Genomic DNA, 20,007 nt, shown 5'->3' on the forward strand with positions numbered 1-20,007 from the left:
GCCTAGCATTGATGGTTGGAATTCCCACTTATGCAAAACTTATTGATTTTTCCTGTGCTGCGAAATGCAGGTGGTTGGCGGTGAAGTTGTAGCACGAAGGTGATACTCACGTAAGCAAACAGTGTTCGGCAGTCCTCCACAAGCTATTCTGGCATCACTCCGTAGCAAAGACTTGTGGCACCGTAAAAAACAATGCATGTGCTTTTGTGGATTAGAGCCCACCATGCCAGAGTAAAGCCACAACCCTAGGACTCTGATAATGCCTGCTGGCTGCTTGGGGATAGGATAGAGAGGAATACGTGTGAGAGTGTGTGTATATCCTAACCTATGGTACAGAGGCAAAAATGTACACAGTGCATCACATTGTTGATTCATGTTAAGCTTGTGATTCTCCGAGAACCCTGGATCCTTTTCTTATGTACTGCTAGTAAGCCAGGTGCTCCCCCCCCCAAAAAAAATCTTATATTTGTGCATCTGGTTCTCCCTGCCTAAGTACAGAACCTTACATTTGTCTCTATCAAAATTCATTTTGTGAGTTTGGGCCCAGGTCTCCAGACCGTTAAGGTCATCTTGGTTCTGTCTTCTGTGACATTATCTACCCTTCCCAGTTTGGTGTCATCTGTGGATTGGATGAGCTGCACCCACTTTTGCCTCTGAGCAGGCCCAAACACTGGCATGTAGCCCCCATGCTACCTGGAAGGAAACGTGGGCCTTGGGGTGAAAAAATGTCCCCTGCCCCTGGTTATGAGACAGTGCTAAACAATGAAGTGGGTGGGAAATCTTTTCTGCCAGAGCTCAGTTGGTTTAAGCCTCACCCCTTAGCATCAACCCTGGTCGTATTTGTACTGCTGTGTAGGCCGTATTTACGGACTGTTCTTTTCCCGTCTTATGGAGAGGAATGGTTCCTTATGGACAGGAGATTAGGGTAGGAGCTGGCCTGCTTCTCTCCCTTTTGTTACAAAGCAAGCATATCGCCCATCTCGCTCCAGGGCCAGTGCTGCAGCTAATTAAGAGACTGGTGTGTGCAGCGTACAGCGGCTGACCCAAGCATGTCAGGAGTGCATATCCAGCCCCTGGCCTGCTCTTGTTATGTATCTGAGTTCCACCTGAACAAACAGCCTCTCTGCAATGGGGCTTGAGAATCTGCCAAGCTTTCCCTTGGGAACTAGTGATTCGGCGGCCTCGGAGCACAAAGTGGGGGCTACTTTTACGGATACTCACTTCCTGCCTGAAGAACATACTTAAAGAGACTGCAGTTTCCTTTTCGAAGTGTTACACTCTTAAAGGGTCAGCAGAGGCTTTTAGTGTGGAGCCAGGAACATTGCTCGTAGGTGTTTTTTTCTTAATGCAGATTAGTGGGAAGCATATATATTACATTGACCCACTATTGCAGCTGGTAGAGTACACAGATCTGTGTCCTTAAACTAGGGGATAGCCAACGCGGTGGTCTCCAGATGTTGCTGAATTGCAGCTCCCATATTGATCCATCTAGAGTGCCTCATGTGTGACCACCCTCAGGTATGGATTGGAGACCATGCAGAAGAAAAAGAGAGTGTGCACCTCGGTGACGCTTCTGCTTTCAAAACTTGACCGGGCTTTGTTGAAAAGCTTTCCCTCAGATGATGGTCCCTGTTTGATGTTTCATCACCCAGAGCCTATAGAGGCTGAGGAGCTGACTTTGATTCCCTTGATATCCATCTGTAGTGCCATACACATCTGACATCAAATGGACTGAAATGGTTTGGGAGCTGTCATGTGTTTCCTTAGCTGATCATGAATATGCCTCTCTGCATGCTGATCAGTTAAGATAGAGTGGTAGATGCAAGTTTGAACATTACTTAGGATGGAATTATGTACAGACTGATGTGTTGGAACCAGTCTCAGCTGGGCTTAGAGTCTGCTGCTGCTGCTTCCCCTCCTCCTTCCAATTATTAATAGTTTCTTTCAAACATTTTGTAGCACAACTTCCCATCTCTACCTTTCCCTCACCTATTTCCCCCCACCTGCCCATTTTCCAAGGTGGGCTTAGGTTTCGGGATAGCGTCTCTTACTTACATCCATTACATTTATGAAACATAAACAGAGCATCGTTAGGGCATTTTTAACGCACCAAACCATAAAAGTAAAATAGCAACACCGTGAACAAAAAACCTCTCCCAGTGTGGTCATAAATCCTGAATTCTTTCTTGCACCCTTCTTTTATCTCAGTTGGCATGTTGCTGGGATGGCTACCTCTTGATGCAAGGCTGATCTGGATGGTTTTTATAGAATGTAGAAGTTGAAACTGGCTGTGACTAAGCAAGCGACTGCTTAAGAGACCGAAAGCCAGAAGGCCCATCCCATGTGACCTCTTTTTGATCTAGATCTCCAGTCATGGTCTGGCAGCCCTTTATAACACGAGACCTTGCATGTCCTCTGGTAGAAGGCATTTCTAGGTGGTTTAATTGTTCTCCTTCCGCATGTACATATCTGAATATTAATAGAACGAAAAGGGAGGTGCAGAGCTCCCCTCTCGTTTGAAGCTTCCTTTTGGTTTTGATGCTTATAGCAGGTGGTGCTTTAATGGGGTTTTTGCTGTATTAAGGCTTCCTTCCACCCCCAACTCCCTAAATTAACAAAGCCGGGCCAATGCTGAAAGCTGATACTAGATGAAGGCCAACCGTGCAATTTCCCCCTGCCTCCCCGTTCTCCTCATGGCAAACCAAAAATAGCCTTCACCCTGCGGAAGGAAAGTCTTCCCCCTCCCACTTGTACTTGTGGAAAAGGCTGCCAAAAAGATTTATCAATAAAAAACCATGAAGACGTTTAGCACCGGCCTACCCACTGAGATTAAGGTGTAACCTTAGCTTCTCTTAAGGGATACTCCAGTATTCCTAGAAAAGCCATGATCCTTTTGAAGTAGCCCCACCTGTTTTGCTCTGTCATTTCTCACTCCACCTCTAGCGCATGGGCACATTTCTTACCTTTTGTTTTACTATGCCATCTGCTTCAAATTGTGAACAATAATGTAACACCTTATTAAGAAATAAATACATTGATATAAGGAGGTTTGGAGGGTGGTGTCTGCATGTCATCTGTGTCCCAAGAAAGTGCAAGACTCACCAAGGCTCTCTTACCTGAGACTGAGTCGCATTGAACTCTGCGGGGCTTACTATCAGGTTAACACATGTAAGACCAGGTTGCACATTTTGAAGGGCAACAGGATATATGTGCCTCTTGCACAAAGTGTTCAAGGTCAGTATACTTCATCTGTAGAGATGTGAATTGTGAATAGCATATACTGGAGGACTTCAGCGGAATGCTTGTCCATGTGGAGTAATCAGAGTTTCATGTAGCGAATGCTAAAAAGTCCCAGCACATTATTATGCTCGTACCTTGGATCCCGAACGCCTTGGAAATTGAACGTTTTGGCTCCCAAACACTGCAAACCCGGAAATGGCTGTTCTGGTTTGCGAACATTCTTTGGAACTCGAACATCCGATGGGGCTTCTGATTGGCTGCAGGAGCTTCCTACAGCCAATCAGAAGCTGTGTTTTGGTTTCCGAACATTTTGGAAGTCGAATGGACTTCAAAGGTACGACAGTTTTCGGGAAAGGTATGGTGTTGCAGAGGCTAGGAAGGCTGGCTGTTTGTTTGCTGCAAGGTGCAATCTTGACTGTCACCCTACCTGCTCTCCCCTACGATGACAACCGATGGTGCAACTTGAATAGGCTCTAAATGGCAAGTAGGTGGACGAGCGACAAGATAGAAATCAATGTAGTTTGGGCTACACCCAAACTAGCATGGTTGTAGTCTTGACTGATTTCCTTACCCCACTCTGCAAATGGTGGTGGAGCTCTTTTAATTAACAGCTCCATCTCCTCTAAACAATAACCACAAAAAACCACCTCACGTTTAGTATAATTTTCTCCAGCCAAGTTAGACCATAACTAGGTAGTTGTTGAGCTTGGTGGGAGTGGGGGAAGCTGTTGAGATCCACCTAGGACAGAGGGTGGCACTGCAATGGGTCCCAACTGCCTATGGATCTGCTTTGTGTGCTTATGACAGAAATGGCGCTCGAGTATGGTTGGTTGATTTTACTTAAATGGTCCTAGATGCCTATAGTGTGGCCAAATCAGGTTGATGAAAGTGGCTTATCCGACATTGGTGACAAAATAAGATTCTTCTGTGGACCCCTGCCTCCTTGTATCGGTACTGTTTCCTCACACTACTCATTCCTGGCTTCTGGTCTCCGATCAACACAGAGAGTCAGTTTAGACTAACTCTGGTGCTTCCGTCAAATGCAGGTAACCACACACTGATGAGGATGGAGTTAAAGACCATTGGCTTATATGTTGCAAAATTCCAGTAGGTTTATACACACACACCTGCCTTGTGTCATTCCATCTGGGCAATGCATAGTTTTATATAGCGGAAGTGACTGAAAAGAATTTACATTACTTTGCTCCGTTTGACTATATATCTCACCCAGCTTGTAGGTAGGAAGCCTCTCATATGGCCTTGTTCTTGTATTACATCTAAACGAATAGCTTTGAAGTCTTTCTCCTATTCTGTCTGGTGAGCTGCGCTGTGTAACTTGAAAGCTTGTCTGTGCCAGCATATACCTGTCTAATAAAAGGCATTCTCATACCTTTAAAAATAATAATAATAATAAATCTAATCTAATTGTCTCCATAAAATGGACTGCATGCCATCCTGGAGCCAAACAAGTTAGGGGAGACTTGTTTATTAGATGCTAGTACTTATTTTTAACACAAGGGAGGGAAAAGTGGATTATGTCAGATTCTCCTCCTTTCTGTATTGTAGGAATCGCAACAAGATCTCCAGCATTGAAGCGAGCCAACTGGAGCCCTATATTGCCCTGGGAACGTTAGATCTGAGCTCGAATAACATCACGGAAATCCGAAGTGGCTGTTTTCCAGTGGGGCTTCGTATAAAGGACCTGTAAGTTCTCCCCACCCCCACCCCATTTTTTTTATTTAAACATTTTATGGGAAAGTATCTGTTTATACACCAAAGGCTGACTTTTAAAACCTATTTCTTTTAAAATTGGATTACAGGGATGGATTATAAATCAGCTGTGTGTTGCTTGTCCTTTTGTGTGTGTGTGTGCACATATTATCTCGGTTCTTTAAGTGATCACGTTACGTATGATGCGGGTTGAAAAAACTCCTTGTTGTTCCTTTCGCTTGCTCTCTTCTGACAGTTTTAAACAGACATATGATGGAGCAAGAAAGCTGAACACAGCAGTAATCCAAGGCAGGGGTCTTTGGCCCCTAGGCTGCTGCATTCTCTTATTCCCACTTGCTTTAGCAAAGAGAACAGGGTTTGGGGGGGAGCAGTGGAGAGCAGGGGTTGGAGAAGAGAATGAGCCACAGAAGCTTGATTGTGCACCACTAAGAGAGAGGCCAAGTGCCAATTATTTGTATGGGATTTTTAATCAAAACTTCTCTGCTCTCTTTTTACTGCATCACATATTATGAAAATGTTCGTGCTGCAGGGTTGTACACGGTTGTAAATGTCTGTTTTTATAAAGAAAGGAGAAAGACAAATTGTGACTTCTGGCTTGGATTATGTCACAGCTGAACTATACTGAAGGTTGATGTGCGGCGGTTTTCTGATTTTTATTTTCTACAAAATGGTCTGCAGCAGAAGCTCAGAGGCAAAAAATTGTACTGGTAAAGACATATTTTTGTAAACATTGCGTTATGTGACCCTCAAGAGCTACAACGTTTAATGCTTTGAAATGAAACTTGAGTGCTAAGAATACTGTGTCTTTCACTTTTCACTATGCATTATTGAAATTGGGTAGGGGTGGACAGAACATAGATTGAAATACCACTGGCTAGATTACTGGGTGAATTCCTAGGGATTCTGATTGTCAGTTGTTCAGCAATAGCAACAACAAAAGGCTCTTCTCTCCCCACACCTCCTTACACACATACAGGCTAGGCTATTTTAATCACCTGGTGTGTAGCAAATTGGATGGAGATTTATACTTGTTTATCCTAGTTATCCCAGTTGATGGGTTACTTCTTCTTCTTCGGCGATCACTCATAGCTGAGTAAGATTGTCTTCCATGAACATGGTCTTAACAGTGAAATGAAGGCCAGTTCTGGATCCACACGTCCTTCCACAGTGGGGACATAGGTTTCCGGGTGGGAGTTGATAACGATGAGGGTTTGCCAAATGTGCCTTCCTCTTAGCACGTTTCTCCCTTTTGTCCTGAATTTGAGCATCTTCAGAGTCCATGACACCTTTGGTAAAGGCTGTTCTCCAACACTGGCTCACAGGCCAGTGTTTCCTAATTGTCAGTGTTTATACAGGTAATTGACTGTTCCTCCTGAGTCAGCCTTTTGCATCTCGCTCTGCCATCCTGCAAGCCCTCGTTTTGCACTTGGCTCTGTTTGATGGACATTGGGTTCTATTAAAACAAAAAACAAAAAACACATCCAAGAATAGAAGTTATGTAGTATGAGCCAGTACAGTGGTGCCCCGCAAGACGAATGCCTCGCAAGACGGAAAACTCGCTAGACGAAAGAGTTTTCCGTTTTGGAGGTGCTTCGCAAAACGAATTTCCTATGGGCTTGCTTCGCAAGATGACAATGTCTTGCGAGTTCCTGCTGGTTTTTTTCCCTCCCCCCCCTTTTCTAAGCCGCTAAGCCGCTTATCAGCTGATCCGATCAGCAGATAAGCCGCTAAAAGCTGCTAATAGCGCTAATCCACTAATCCTTCAATGGGCTTGCTTCGCAAGACGAAAAAACCGCTAGACGAAGAGAATCACAGAACGGATTCTTTTCGTCTTGCGAGGCACCACTGTATTTAAGTCAAACTGAAGATAGATGCTAAATTCCAATAATTGCACTCTTCCTGCTAGGCTATAGTATATGTTTGCTCTGTACCCCTTCACTTCTGACATGGGATGTGTCAGCTACTGATTCCTCTGGGAGGTTGAAGGTGCTGAGGTCCCTCTGGGGCTCTCTTATCATCAGCTGTCTAAATTGTGCTAATGGAAAAATTGGCTTGTCTTGTCTGTGGAGGGGGGGGGGACATTGGATTTTTTTAAAATAATAAAAAACACACGATGTGTCTAATGTCACCAGCCACTCAGATAAAGAGTGAACAGCCAATACCTCTGACATGGCCGTTTAAATGTTCTGTGATGAATTATTACAGGCACCTGGGGAGCAACAGAATCAGCATCCTGGAGACCAAGGCTTTTGATAGCCTGTCACGATCCCTTCTAACGCTTCGCCTGAGTAAAAACAGGATCACGCAGCTTCCTGCTAAAGCATTCAAGCTGCCCAAGCTAACACAACTGTGAGTAGAAATGTGCAGTTTAATTATGGGCAACCAAACTTTATGGAGACAAACGTTCCCTGAGGACATGCTCACCAAATGCAATCCTCCTTCACGTCCATAAAATGTTGGATAAACTATATTTTAATGGCCCTGTGGTGACACCTAATAAAGCAAATTAGGAATAGGTTGGGTTTTTCCTGGTGGTCCTGCATGGCATTGACTTCTTTTTTAAAAAAGAAAGAGAGAAAAAGCCCTGTTGGGAGAGTAATCTGAAAATAATAATAATAATAATAATAATAATAATAATAATAATAATAGCAGCATTAATTACTTAGAACATACAGTGGCGACCACTGCACTAGTCATTCCAGCCGGTGCATTTATTTTTCTCATTCCTTTTTGTTACTCCCTTTGTTTCACAAGAGGGCAGTGAAAGCGAATTAGGTCAGAGGGCTTTCTCGAAACCCTGTTTTCAAGACCACACATGGGTCTTTTATTTGGTAATAAAACTACAACGAGGGAAGGCTGTTAAAGTGTGCGGTTGACATTTAGATGGGCAAAATGGTGCTTTTGATGAGTTAGCACACACGTCGTTGTTTGGGCAGTCAGAGCCTAGTGTGGGCTGCATTTGATCACAAATACACATCTGCATCTGCGAAGGTGCTTTGTGCGCAGATAATTGACCTTTGGCTTCAACATTCGCTTGCTGCTTTCTAAACACTTGGAGCCCGACTTAAAGGCTGGATCGCACACCATTTAATATATGATTTCAATTGACATTAAAAAGAAACCCACACACAATGGAGATTTTTATATGCAGAGACAAAATAACTTGTGAATCTCTTTTAAATTTTACACAAGCTAACAAGTAGGATTTCGGTCAGGCACTTCCCTCTGGTGAAAGTAACTGGTCACCTGTTCAAACTGTGGATTCATAGAAGATTCCTGTTTCCTTCACTGCAAATCGTGTGCAGAAAACGGGAGTTCAGTTTTCCTCTGTGATAATCTTTCTTCTTTGAATATTTTTAGGGCATTCGAAGATAACAACCCAGCTTCTAATGCTGTGCAGCTATGGAGGGGCTACTGTATATAGCAGTAGTGATCCGTAGGGCAGCACAGGTGGGGCAGCGTTGCTCACCTGCCTTCTGAACACAGGTGAACATTATTGCTGGTTCCTGTGAAGGAGAGGGCTTGGGGATGGAGCCAACCTGACTTTTCTGCCACCACATTGCTCCCTACTTCCCATCCCTTTTTCAAGAACCAGCAGCAATACTCACTGCTCAGAAGGCCACCTCATCAGCAGTGCCCCTTCAGTAGCCTCTTCTGCTACATTCATAGTTGCACATTAAATATTGTTCTCTGGGAAACTTCAATTAATTTATTTCTGTAGCTGTCCAGAGACTCTTAATAGAAAAGCTCAAAGTAATGTTGAGCGTGGACTTGGTCTCGATAGGGTTGGACCCAGAAGTTTCTTCTGTTCACCAAAGGGCTGTGTATACCTTGCACTTGGATACAATGCTTCAGATCCAAAGTATAGGCACTCTCTGGTTTCATGTCCTTCAAATGACGCGTGTTAAGAGCAGCAGAGGTTTTTGGTTCTTGTTCCCCCATCCTCAACCCACTGGAAAACAATGGTCTTTTAACACCCTTCTGTGCTGTTGGCAATTTTAGGGAGCTGAACCGGAATCGCATTCGTCTGATAGATGGCCTGACGTTTCAAGGACTGGACAGATTAGAAGTTCTGAAGCTCCAGCGAAACAACATAAGCAAGCTGACCGATGGTGCTTTCTGGGGTCTGGCCAAAATGCAAGTTCTGTAAGTTAAAAGATGGTTATTACTAATAAGTTCTAGGCATGTGCTGCAGTTGCCTGGTGGGTAATTCTGGCATGCAACTTACAGTAGCATTGGTGTACTAAGGCTTTCGTAGAGATGCACTTTGACTTGATAGCCAAAGTGCACCTCTGTCCACAAAGATAGGATAGCCATCTTCAAATATCTTAAGGGCTGTCGTGTGGGACAGGGAGCATGCTTGTTTTCTCCTGCTCTGGAGGGCAGGACTTGAACCAGTGGCTTCAAGTTGCAAGAAAGGAGATTCTGACTAAACATGCGGAAGAACTTTCTCACAGTAAGAGCTGTTTGGCAGTGGAACAGACTCCCACAAGAGGTGGTGGACTCTCCTTCCTTGGAGGTTTTTAAGCAGTGGTTGAATGGCCATCTGTCTTGGGTGCTTTAGCTGAGATTCCGTGTTGCAGGGAGTTGGACTAGAGGACCCTTGGGTCCCAACTTGTAAGATTATATGATTCTGTGACTTTTACTCTAAAGCCACAAGCTTATGTATGCATGCCCATTGAACACAGTGAAACTTACTTCTGAATGCACCTGCCTGAGATTGCGCTATTAGCTTAGAAAGGAGGGCATTAGTGGGAGATTACTGTACTTCTGGGACCAAACCAAAATAATGGCACGCTAAAGCTGGCAGCTGGCTTTGGGGAAGACCAAGGTGGCATGTTCTTGGTCTTAAGAGGTATTGTGAGCTGGCGGAGTGGAGGTGGGAATTAAGAACTAATGTGGCGTTTTGTACATGGGTTGTTTTTTGCTTCTTTAAGTACACGCATGTGAGATGTGAACTGGTGTGTAATATGTTTAAACTGGCTGTGCTTCCAGGAATCTGGAGTACAACGCCCTCACAGAGGTGAACAGCGGCTCCCTGTATGGACTTGGGTCTCTCCAGCATTTCCATCTCCGTAACAACTTGATTTCCCATATCAACCCGGCTGGATGGCGCTTCTGCCAGAAGCTGAGCGAACTGTGAGTTGCCTCTCCTGAAGTTGCTAACGGGCGGCAGTGAAAGTAGCTATTAACGGGCAAATGCACCCAGTGCTTGGCACGTTTTATCCATGCTCTCGTAATGTCCTGTTTGGATTCCTGCAGTGTGCTGTATGTGTAGGGCTGCCTGTGGAAACATTTCTGAAACTTCAGTTAGTGCAGAATGCAGGCAGCAGCCATAGTTTTGACCGGCACTTGCTCACGCACATCACATCATGCCTCACCAGTTTTGAAAGAAGTTCACTGGCTGCCTGTTCATTTCTGGGCCTAGTTCAAAGGGCTGTTGCCAAATGGTTTGGGACCCTAGAAGGTGAAGGGCCACCTCCTCCCATGCCATCCTGCTTGCACTCGAAGATCATCAATGGATGCCTCTCTCCATATATTCTCTTCATCAGAAAGGATAGCTGTTTCAGCAAAGGAAAATGTCTTTATGGTGTGACATGCGTTCTACAAGGTGGTATGCCCGACTCCAATTTTGCTGTCCTTGAGTTGCCAGACAAAAACCACCTTAAGTATTTTAAACTCTCTGTCTTTTAATTTTCATTGGCTGCTGATTTTTTTTTAAATGGTTTTGCTTGTCCTATTTTTTTTTTAACCGCCTTGAAATTTTGGATTAAAAGGCAGTATATAAATATTTTAAATAAATCTCCCCCTGGCTTAGGAACCTGCTGTCTTGTCCACTGCTCTGGCAATTGCTTGCTCTTGCTGCATTTCAAATATGCAGAAAGAGTGGAGAAAGCAGTGTTAGAATGTGTGCCAGGCACATGCATCTTTCCAGTTGGCTACAGCTATAATGATGGATATTCTGAAGTGATATTCTGAAGTTTGCTCTTGGCTATCTGCAGATGACGTCAGGAAAGAAACATGCCTCTGCCAGTTCTGACAGGAAACACCTATGCAGAATATCAAAGGGAAGCCCCCCCCCAAAAAAAATCAAGTTTAGCATTACCTGCTGGCATTGGATTTCTTTTTCTCCCTTCCCCTGCCCACCCTTTGAAACATTCTTTCATCGCAGGTGAAGAAATAATTTTGACTGGCTGCCATTTCTTCATAATTCAACACTCCAGCCTCTTTAGGAACCAAATGTATGTTGTCCCATGCCTTCTTGAAAGCCATTAATCTCTCCTGAATTTCTTCCAGTGTTCTTCATTGCACCACTGCTGCCTTTGCTCATGCTTACAAAAGACAGACAGCTTATTTGCCAAGGAATGACACTCTGAGTACTTAAAAATGTGTCTGTTTTGACTTAGGCTTTGGCATATGCTGTTAACTTTCATGCACACCCAAGACGCCTTTTCTTATTTTTCATGCCAGCGGTGGTGAGGGGCAAATCTGTAAGAGAAATGCAGAGATCTAGAAGTAGGCAAAATTAATAATAATAATAATAATAATAATAATAATAATAATACACTCTGAAATAACAGCGTGCTCATGAAAATAAAATGCTTCTTATGTTGCTTTGTAGAAATAAGATGTTGCTCTTAAAATGTAAAGGTCCCCTCCTGCTTAAGGAAAGCCTTAAGACTAGCAGTAAAACCCAGTTGGTCTCATTGTTTGCAGCACTAGTGTATGACCCTAGCTTATATTATACATCCAAGGCCTAAGTGAAAATGTAGCTCTTCGAGGCTACAAGAATGCCTGCTTAACCCCAGAACAGATTGATTTCTGTACTTGTGGGGCCACTCCCAAGGAAGACCCTATTGTGATACACTTTGCTTATTTGAGGTAGTTTGGACCTTTTCCCCCGCAGTGTTGATGATATGATTTACATAACCATTCTTGTTGGAACAGAGATGCTGCGAAGCAGAGTGGAGCCTATGGGAAAGAAACAAATGAGAACTTACATATTCTGCTTCTTGTTTTCAGGTCCTTGTCGTTTAACAACCTAACCAGGCTGGATGAGGGGAGCTTGGCAGACCTGGGGGGCCTGCAGATACTTCAGCTGAGCCACAACTACATCAGTCACATTGCCGAGGGAGCGTTCAAAGGACTCAAAAGCTTGCGACTTCTGTACGTGTTTCAGTTTTACCTTTTCTGTCCCGTTAGATCGGTCCCTGGGGCAACAAAAGGGACTGCTTCTCATATTTGCTTGCGTTCTTTTTCTTCTTTTCTGTTTCAATAAGACACAAAGCCATAGCATAAATACTGAGGATTGCCATTGATCTGAAGTCTGCTTGGTGTAGCATGGGAGATTACTTGTCTCTGGTACAGCTTTCCTGCCTGAGAGCAAGGGTCCCCTTTCCAGTTTCCCATGCTTAGTGTGACTAAAAAAACCCCCAAACAAAACCCTGTTACACTACTACTGTCTTTGATGGAATACTTCATTCTCAGCTGGAATATATAGGAGCTAGCGATGCTGTGGCTGCTTCTTTCCCACAATTTATCTTGGCTTTTAATGCCTTGTGATTATGCACGCATAATTATTAATCCCCAGTGTCATGAAATCCTTAGTGCCAGTTTTCCGGCATGGTTTTGCGCTGCGGCCAGCATCTATGGGATTAATTTTCTTTTTTCCCCCCAAAAGGAAACACACACATTTTATTTGAGACAAATGAACAACGCTCGTTGTTGTTGCTATTATTATTATTATATTCTAAGCTTTGTTGCGGCGCTGGCTTATTTGAAAGGAAGCAAGAACTTCTCTCCTTAGCTACCGCGCTGTGCAGCCATTTATTCCTTTTATCGAGCAGAGGGAGGAAGCGCTTTTATATTCCTTTGCCTTTTCCGAGAACCACTTTTCGGTCCCATGCATGCTTTCAGAAAGGCCCTTCTCCTAGGCAGCTGGCACCGAAAAGGACGAAAGGCTTTCCCAAAGCAAAAAAAAAGAAAAAAAGCTGTTTTGGATTGCAGCTAATTCGTGGGTCGCCTTTTGTGTCCACTGCCCAGAGAGAAAGTGAGGGTGGGAGAGCAAGTTCTAATTGAATCAAGAAGAAGGCCCATTGGGTCCTGCACCTGGTGAAAAAGAGCCGGGCATGCTTTAATTACAGCCTATTGTTGACAAGCCTTTGGTGGGTGTGAAACTGCTGAAATGCGAAGCTATTCAAATAGAGGTCAGGCCCAGGGACCTCACAGCAGAATGATTAACAAGGCAGTGTGCATTCAGGGCCAGCCAGCCAGAAAGAATAGGAAATTGGCAACAGGGGCTGGGAGAAAGCAAAGTTGAATGCAAGGAAAACTGGGCCGGAATACTGAATCCCTATACTTTGTGTGTGAAAGTACGCGCCGCCCCCCCAACCTTTCATCCCTTGGCATTAAAAGACATTTCAGGTTCCTTTGGAAGAACCAGCATAGCAACAAGCTACGTCTTTTCTCTCTCTGTCCTTTTATAGAAAATGCAATGTAGAGGTCAACCAACTAACTAAAAAAGTTTGCTGCAGAAATCTCACTCATCATGTGCAAAGTTCCCAAAATGTCCTTAGCCAATATGACATTACGAGAGTGCGCCTTTTCCCACTCCTCCAAAGATAAATTAGCAAAAAGAGAAGCAGGGGGAATAGGGAGGACCCTTGATTGGAGTAAAACTGCCTTTGTGGCATGTGTAAAACCAAAGATAGTGTGGCTCAAAGAAATAAAAGTTTGCTGCTAATTCTGCTGATGTAACCTGGTCTCTCACTGAGTGAACTTTTTTAAAGACGTTGCCATATTTGCTTGCTTAGGCGCTGCTTCTTTCCCTCTCACTGTTTCACCACTGTTTATACACTAGCCAGGTGTGTTGATTACATCATTTATTTATTCTTTTGGCTTCTATCTGCACAGAATTCCTTCCAATAGCCACATCTGTGTCGACACACCCAGGAAGCACCCTTATGCTTGGGATGCAATCTCCGTGCCAGTTCTGGCACAGTGATTGTGGCTTTGATTGTTCTCTTCCTGATTTTTGTCTGATTTGGAATAAAGCCCCAGTCCTTTGTTGATCTGACAGCAAAAAAAGAAAAAAGGGGGGAAAAACAACAACTCAACTTGGGCACCAGAAGGAGAGAAACCAAAATCTATTTGAGGCATAGAGAGACAGCAAGAAGCAGCTTCACTTTGGATTTTAAAAATTATTATTAAATAAAACAGTATGGAAGAGTATGGAAGAGGCTAGACCTATTCAGTTAAGGTTATTTTTTTCTTTTACTGCAAGTACTGGGCCGTCCTGATAAAAGCCTTAATGCCTTGGGGACAAATGAAGAGCCCTTTGGTAAACTCTTCCTAAAGGTTACCCTTAGGCTCTTTTAACATTTTGCTCACAAACTGCGAAATTGATTGCGGGTTTTCTTTTGTCGTCTTCTCTCCAGGGATCTGGACCATAACGAGATTTCAGGCACAATAGAAGACATCAGCGGGGCCTTTACAGGGCTGAAAAACTTAAGCATGCTGTGAGTGTCTTAAGATGTTTTGTTTTTTTGTTTTTTGTAAAGGGTGGTTTTTGTACAGTCCTTTTTTCTTCTTGCGCTAAACACAGCATAGTATATCTTTTAGCAATGGAAAGGCAGAAGGGGAAAAATTTGTTGAAGATCATGTTGCACGTAGTTCCTGGGTGCTCATTAAATGTTTTCATTGTGCAGCATATGTCTTAGTCACGGTTTCGTTTCTCTGAATGATTTTGGGATTCTTAGAATTGCATGCGGTTCTTTTATTCATATCAACCTTGAACTGTAAATTAGTTACAAAACCCAATATCTTTTTATACGCTTATCGAATTTCTAATTTCCTGCTGTTCAGCATCTGCCAATGTGCTAACAAACCTGAGAATGCTGTAGACTTTGTGGAAATTCTGTTTTTGGTGTTCAGTGCTGATTTTATCAGAAATGTACTTGGGTTGTGGACTGTAGGCACAACACTACACTTGAGATCCATTAGTAAAGAGGCTATAGGGTTTGGCAGAAGTTCCAGATACGCTGGTGGATCACTTCAGGCTGTACAGTGGTACCCCGCAAGACGAACGCCTCGCAAGACGGAAAACCCGCTAGACGAAAGGGTTTTCCATTTTGGAGGCGCTTCGCAAAACGAATTTCCCTATGGGCTTGCTTCGCAAGACGAAAGCCCATAGGGAAATCTCCGGGGACCTCTTTTAAATGCTAGCGGTGGGGAGCAAAGCCTTTCCCCCCCCCCCTCCGGCCTTCAGAAGAGGTCCAGGAAGGCTGGCGGGGGCCGAAAGGCTTTGCTCCCCAGCGCCAGCATTTTAAAAGCAGTCCGGGATAGCAGGGAAGCGCTTCCCGCTATCCCGGACGGCTTTTGAAGGCAGGAGAGGTCCGCGAAGCCTGGGCGCGCTGATGTCAGCGCGCGCAGGCTTCGGCATGCCGGCAACTCTCCGCCAGCAGTGGCAGGGCTGCCGCTGCTGGCGGAGAGGTCCGCGAAGCCTGGGCGCGCTGATGTCAGCGCGCGCAGGCTTCGGCATGCCGGCAACTCTCCGCCAGCAGCGGCAGCGCTGCCGCTGCTGGCGGAGAGGTCCGCGAAGCCTGGGCGCGCTGATGTCAGCGCGCGCAGGCTTCGGCATGCCGGCAACTCTCCGCCAGCAGCGGCAGCGCTGCCGCTGCTGGCGGAGAGGTCCGCGAAGCCTGGGCGCGCTGATGTCAGCGCGCGCAGGCTTCGGCATGCCGGCAACTCTCCGCCAGCAGCGGCAGCCCTGCCGCTGCTGGCGGAGAGGTCCGCGAAGCCTGGGCGCGCTGATGTCAGCGCGCGCAGGCTTCGGCATGCCGGCAACTCTCCGCCAGCAGCGGCAGCCCTGCCGCTGCTGGCGGAGAGGTCCGCGAAGCCTGGGCGCGCTGATGTCAGCACGCGCAGGCTTCGGCATGCCGGCAACTCTCCGCCAGCAGCGGCAGCGCTGCCGCTGCTGGCGGAGAGGTCCGCGAAGCCTTGGCCGTACAGCTTTTGAAGGCAGGTGGGGGGGAGCAAAGACTTTCGCCCCCGCCAGCCTTCAGAAGAGGTCCAGGACCTCTTCTGAAGGCTGGCGGGGGGCAAAAGTCTTTGTCCCCCCTGCCTGCCTTCCCAGGGGCTTTTAAATCGCCCCGGACAGCGGAGAAGTCCTCCGCTGTCCCGGGGTGATTTTAAAATGCCGCCCGCCAGCATTTTAAGATCGCCCCGGACAGCGGAGAAGATCGCCCCGGACAGCGGTTTTTTAAAATGCTGGGGGTGGGAAGAAAAGCCCTTGTCCCCCCCCCCCCCAGCCTTCAGAAGGGGTCGGGGGACAGACTGTCCCCGGACCTGGTCTGAAGTTGGTTTCCCTAGGAACGCATTAATTGATTTTCAATGCATTCCTATGGGAAACCGTGCATCGCAAGACGAAAAACTCGCAAGAAGAAAAAACTTGCGGAACAAATTAATTTCGTCTTGCGAGGCACCACTGTATAGCTGCCCTGTACCGTTGAAATGGGTGTAGTTGAAATGAGTGTAGTAAGTGAAAAATGGCAGCACATGGGAGATGCATACTTATGTTGCACCCTCTGCAGTACGCAGTATAGATTGAAGAGGTTTAGGACATGATAGAATTGTGCTCCTCCCTTCTATGGCCATGTCCTCATTGACTTTACACCAGCTCCAGTGCAAAGCATTTCCCTCCTTTTAGCTTTAGGGTAAAGGTAAAGGAACCCCTAATCATTAGGTCCAGTCGTGGCCAACTCTGGGGTTGCAGCGCTCATCTCGCTTTAGTGGCTGAGGGAGCCAGCGTACAGCTTCTGGGTCATATGGCCAGCATGACTAAGCCGCTTCTGGCGAACCAGAGCAGCGTATGGAAACGCCGTTTACCTTCCTGCCGGAGCGGTACCTATTTATCTACTTGCACTTTGATGTGCTTTCGAACTGCTAGGTTGGCAGGAGCTGGGACCGAACAACGGGAGCTCACCCTGTCTTGGGGATTCGAACCGCCCACCTTCTGATCGGCAAGTCCTAGGCTCTGCGGTTTAACCCACAGCGCCACTGTAGGTGGGATTAAAAAAACCCAAATACCTCTGTGTTGATGACTGCCCTGCCCATTTCACCACAGCAAAGCATAGGATATGGTGAAATTCAGTATCAACTCCACCCATGCTTGCCAGTGGAAATCTCAACACGGTAGTGGATGAATAGTTTTCTCTTTCTTTCATGTTGCAATTCCGAATCCAGGACAAGCCACAAGCCTCTCCTTTGTGTTGAGATTATTATTGTTAATTATTTTTTATTAAATTTATATGCCTCCCTTCATCTGAGGCTCACAGGGCGGCTTACAATATACCACAAAAACAAAACCATGCCATAGTAACAAACAAAAACAACAACTTTCTCCCCCACCCTCGCCATGTAACATAAGGATGGTAAAAAGCGCAAGAAGAGGGATCACTCCCACTGTTTAACCCATTCTTCCAGCTAAGGAGTAGGCAGGCAATGGGTCAGTTTATAGGAAGATTCTTGAATTGTACTGCAGTAACAGAGTAAGGCTTAAGTGCTTCTTAAAGCAGCACAGCCCCAGGGCAACATGGAGACTCCAAAACGATGGTCCCGTTTCACAGGGCCTCATGTGTAGGTAGGAACCAGGTGTCAGGAAGTAGCTCCTGAAATGGTTGCAGGATGGGCCTGTCACAAGAGGCTGGACAGGTTGAGTTTCACCCAAGATCAGGCACTGAACTGAGAGGACTTTGTTGGGATTAGAAAACGGAAGGGATCAGATAAGCTAAGTATTGACCTCTCAAAAGCCACACATCCTGCATACAAGCAAGGGAGGCTTGCAGAGGCAACCTAGCAGCTGGGCCTGAGGTGGTTGGTGAACTAGATCCCAGCTTCCTATTTCAGAGCGTTTAGACCCCATTGGAACAGTCTACAGCTTGGCACACGTGGTTAGAAATAAGTATTGCCATTGCTGAAATAGGTGTGTGTGTGTGTGTGTGTGTGTGTGTGTGTGTGTGTGTGTGTGTGACTTTCTTCCCTCACTTCAAATTGGAAGTTGTTGGGACCCTTTAAAACAGTTGCCAAGCAACCACAAAAGGGCACAGAACCCAGATTTTGCCAACTCCATAAACGGACTCTGGTGTTTTCTCCTTCTCTGGGAAAATGCATAGCCGTAGCCTAATCTGTAGCCATGCCAGCAAAATCATATTAATACCCCACTTCTTCCCGCCCCCTCCATTTTGGTGTAAGTGCAGTATTTTAAGATTTCGGTGAATTGTCAGCAGCTGATAAGCTCAGAGGAGTCCGTGGTGTCAAGTGGTATAGTTTAAGAAGCACACACACGCACTCACTCTTTGGCTCACGACTTATTTTAGACCGTAATTGTTAGATTATTGGTGGGTTATTTGCAGCTATTCATTAAAAAGTCATCAAAGATTAACTTGGGTATATGATAAGCATTATTATTCCGTCAGGCAGGGTCCTGTGTTTAGACTGTCGACCAAATGGATTAGCATAAGGGGGAGGCGTGGGGTGGGGGGTGGGCAGACACTTAGGAGGAAACCTTCGAATGAATTAATAATTACCTCAGCACTTTGGAGATTGCTTTAAAAGCTGCTCCCCTTTTGATCTGTTGTGGATAAGCTTCTGAAAGGGTTTCTCAACGAGCCCTGCAGTTCCTTGTTCAGCATATCGGAGGTGTTAAACGGGGAGAAAGGGGCAGGCCAAGTCGCTAGACTTCCCTGCATTATGGATGAGGCCCTTCACACTGGGGGGGGAGCGGGCCTTGCATTACAACAGTGCCTTGGAAGAAGAGTGAACGGCAATTCTGCTCACCCCTACTGATTATTGAGACTTTGTATTCAAAATACCCACCTCTCTTCTTAATAGAAGGCAAGTGGAAAGCAGGCCAAAAGGAGCATAAGAAATGCAAATCTTGTTTTTTCATTAAAAAATATATATAATGCTACGGAACACAGTGAAAGAACTAAAATTCAAACGATCGAAAACTCTGAAGGAGAGCAGAAGAACCTTCAATTACCTGTCATTAAAAAGTCCTCCAGATAAGAGATTTTTTTACTTGGGAGCCAAACTATATGTTGCCAAGTGAATGTCTCTCGGGAAGCTGTTCTACAGCTTGGGTGCCACCACTGAGAAGGCCCTGTCCCTGTTAATCGGCTACTGTTCCTTGGACAATGACCTCAATAAAAAGGCAGGCTCGACCATCACTGAGGAACTAAAACCAGCTTCATTTATCTGGTATTGAGCTGAGGATGCAGTCTATCCTCTCAGCTAGGCCACACAGGGCTGTGCAGTAGGGTCTCAGCCAAATTCAGAGAAAGCCTTGCATAAAGTTCAGGCTTAAGAGCGAAGAAGGGGAGTCTGAGTTGAGTCACATAATGCTTTGGACTACCACGTTTCTGTTTGGACTGCAGCCAGGCAACAGGGTGCTTCCACATAGTCGGCTATGTGGACTAGTTTCCTTCTTTCCCATGAGATAGCTATTGTGTTTACTTTTTTTGGAGCAGGGATGGGAAGCAGCAGCAGCAGCTAGCAAGCAGCCAACATGCAACCGGAATTAAAGCTTGAAATCCAGGGCTGGCAGAAAATAGGTCAGCTACGTGGAAGGACTTGTCCAACTAGGAAGCTGCTTTATACAATGTCAGACGATTGGTCCATATATTACAAAAAGAGACAGAAGGCAGTCTAATTATTCAGGCTACCATAATGACTTGAAAAGGGGCGTTGGTTCCCTTTTCAGTCCCCAATGATAGAGCTGCCTGTTACGGAACTCCTGGAAATAATCAGGGAAAAGTGCTCAGAATACTCTTGTCAGAAATTTGGCTTTCTCACACCTCTGCGGTTCCCAGTGCTTCGTTGAGGGAAACCATGGCAATTAAATCTATTTCTTGTGATCTGAAGTGAGGACATGACCTAACTCCATCACATCTCAACAATGGATCAGGAAGAGCACAGGCTAACCCTAAACTGTTTAGAGGGGGGGAGGGGTTCCCAAACATCTTTGCCAAGCCCCTC

At 45.5% G+C, this 20,007-nt stretch overlaps 1 protein-coding gene across 1 annotated transcript in view; it reads left to right on the top strand.

The window, feature by feature from the left end:
* The window catches only part of LRIG1 (leucine rich repeats and immunoglobulin like domains 1), a 132,931-nt gene that overhangs the window by 83,361 nt on the left and 29,563 nt on the right, over positions 1 to 20,007 (top strand). The window contains exons 4-9 of the mRNA XM_083491298.1: positions 4,807 to 4,944; positions 7,177 to 7,320; positions 8,974 to 9,117; positions 9,967 to 10,110; positions 11,995 to 12,138; positions 14,409 to 14,489. Of these exons, the coding sequence (XP_083347424.1) occupies positions 4,807 to 4,944; positions 7,177 to 7,320; positions 8,974 to 9,117; positions 9,967 to 10,110; positions 11,995 to 12,138; positions 14,409 to 14,489 (795 nt within the window). The remainder of the gene's footprint in view (positions 1 to 4,806; positions 4,945 to 7,176; positions 7,321 to 8,973; positions 9,118 to 9,966; positions 10,111 to 11,994; positions 12,139 to 14,408; positions 14,490 to 20,007) is intronic.

Source organism: Podarcis liolepis, assembly GCF_965112155.1.
Source record: "Podarcis liolepis genome assembly, chromosome: 2".
Taxonomy (NCBI): Eukaryota; Metazoa; Chordata; class Lepidosauria; order Squamata; family Lacertidae; genus Podarcis; species Podarcis liolepis.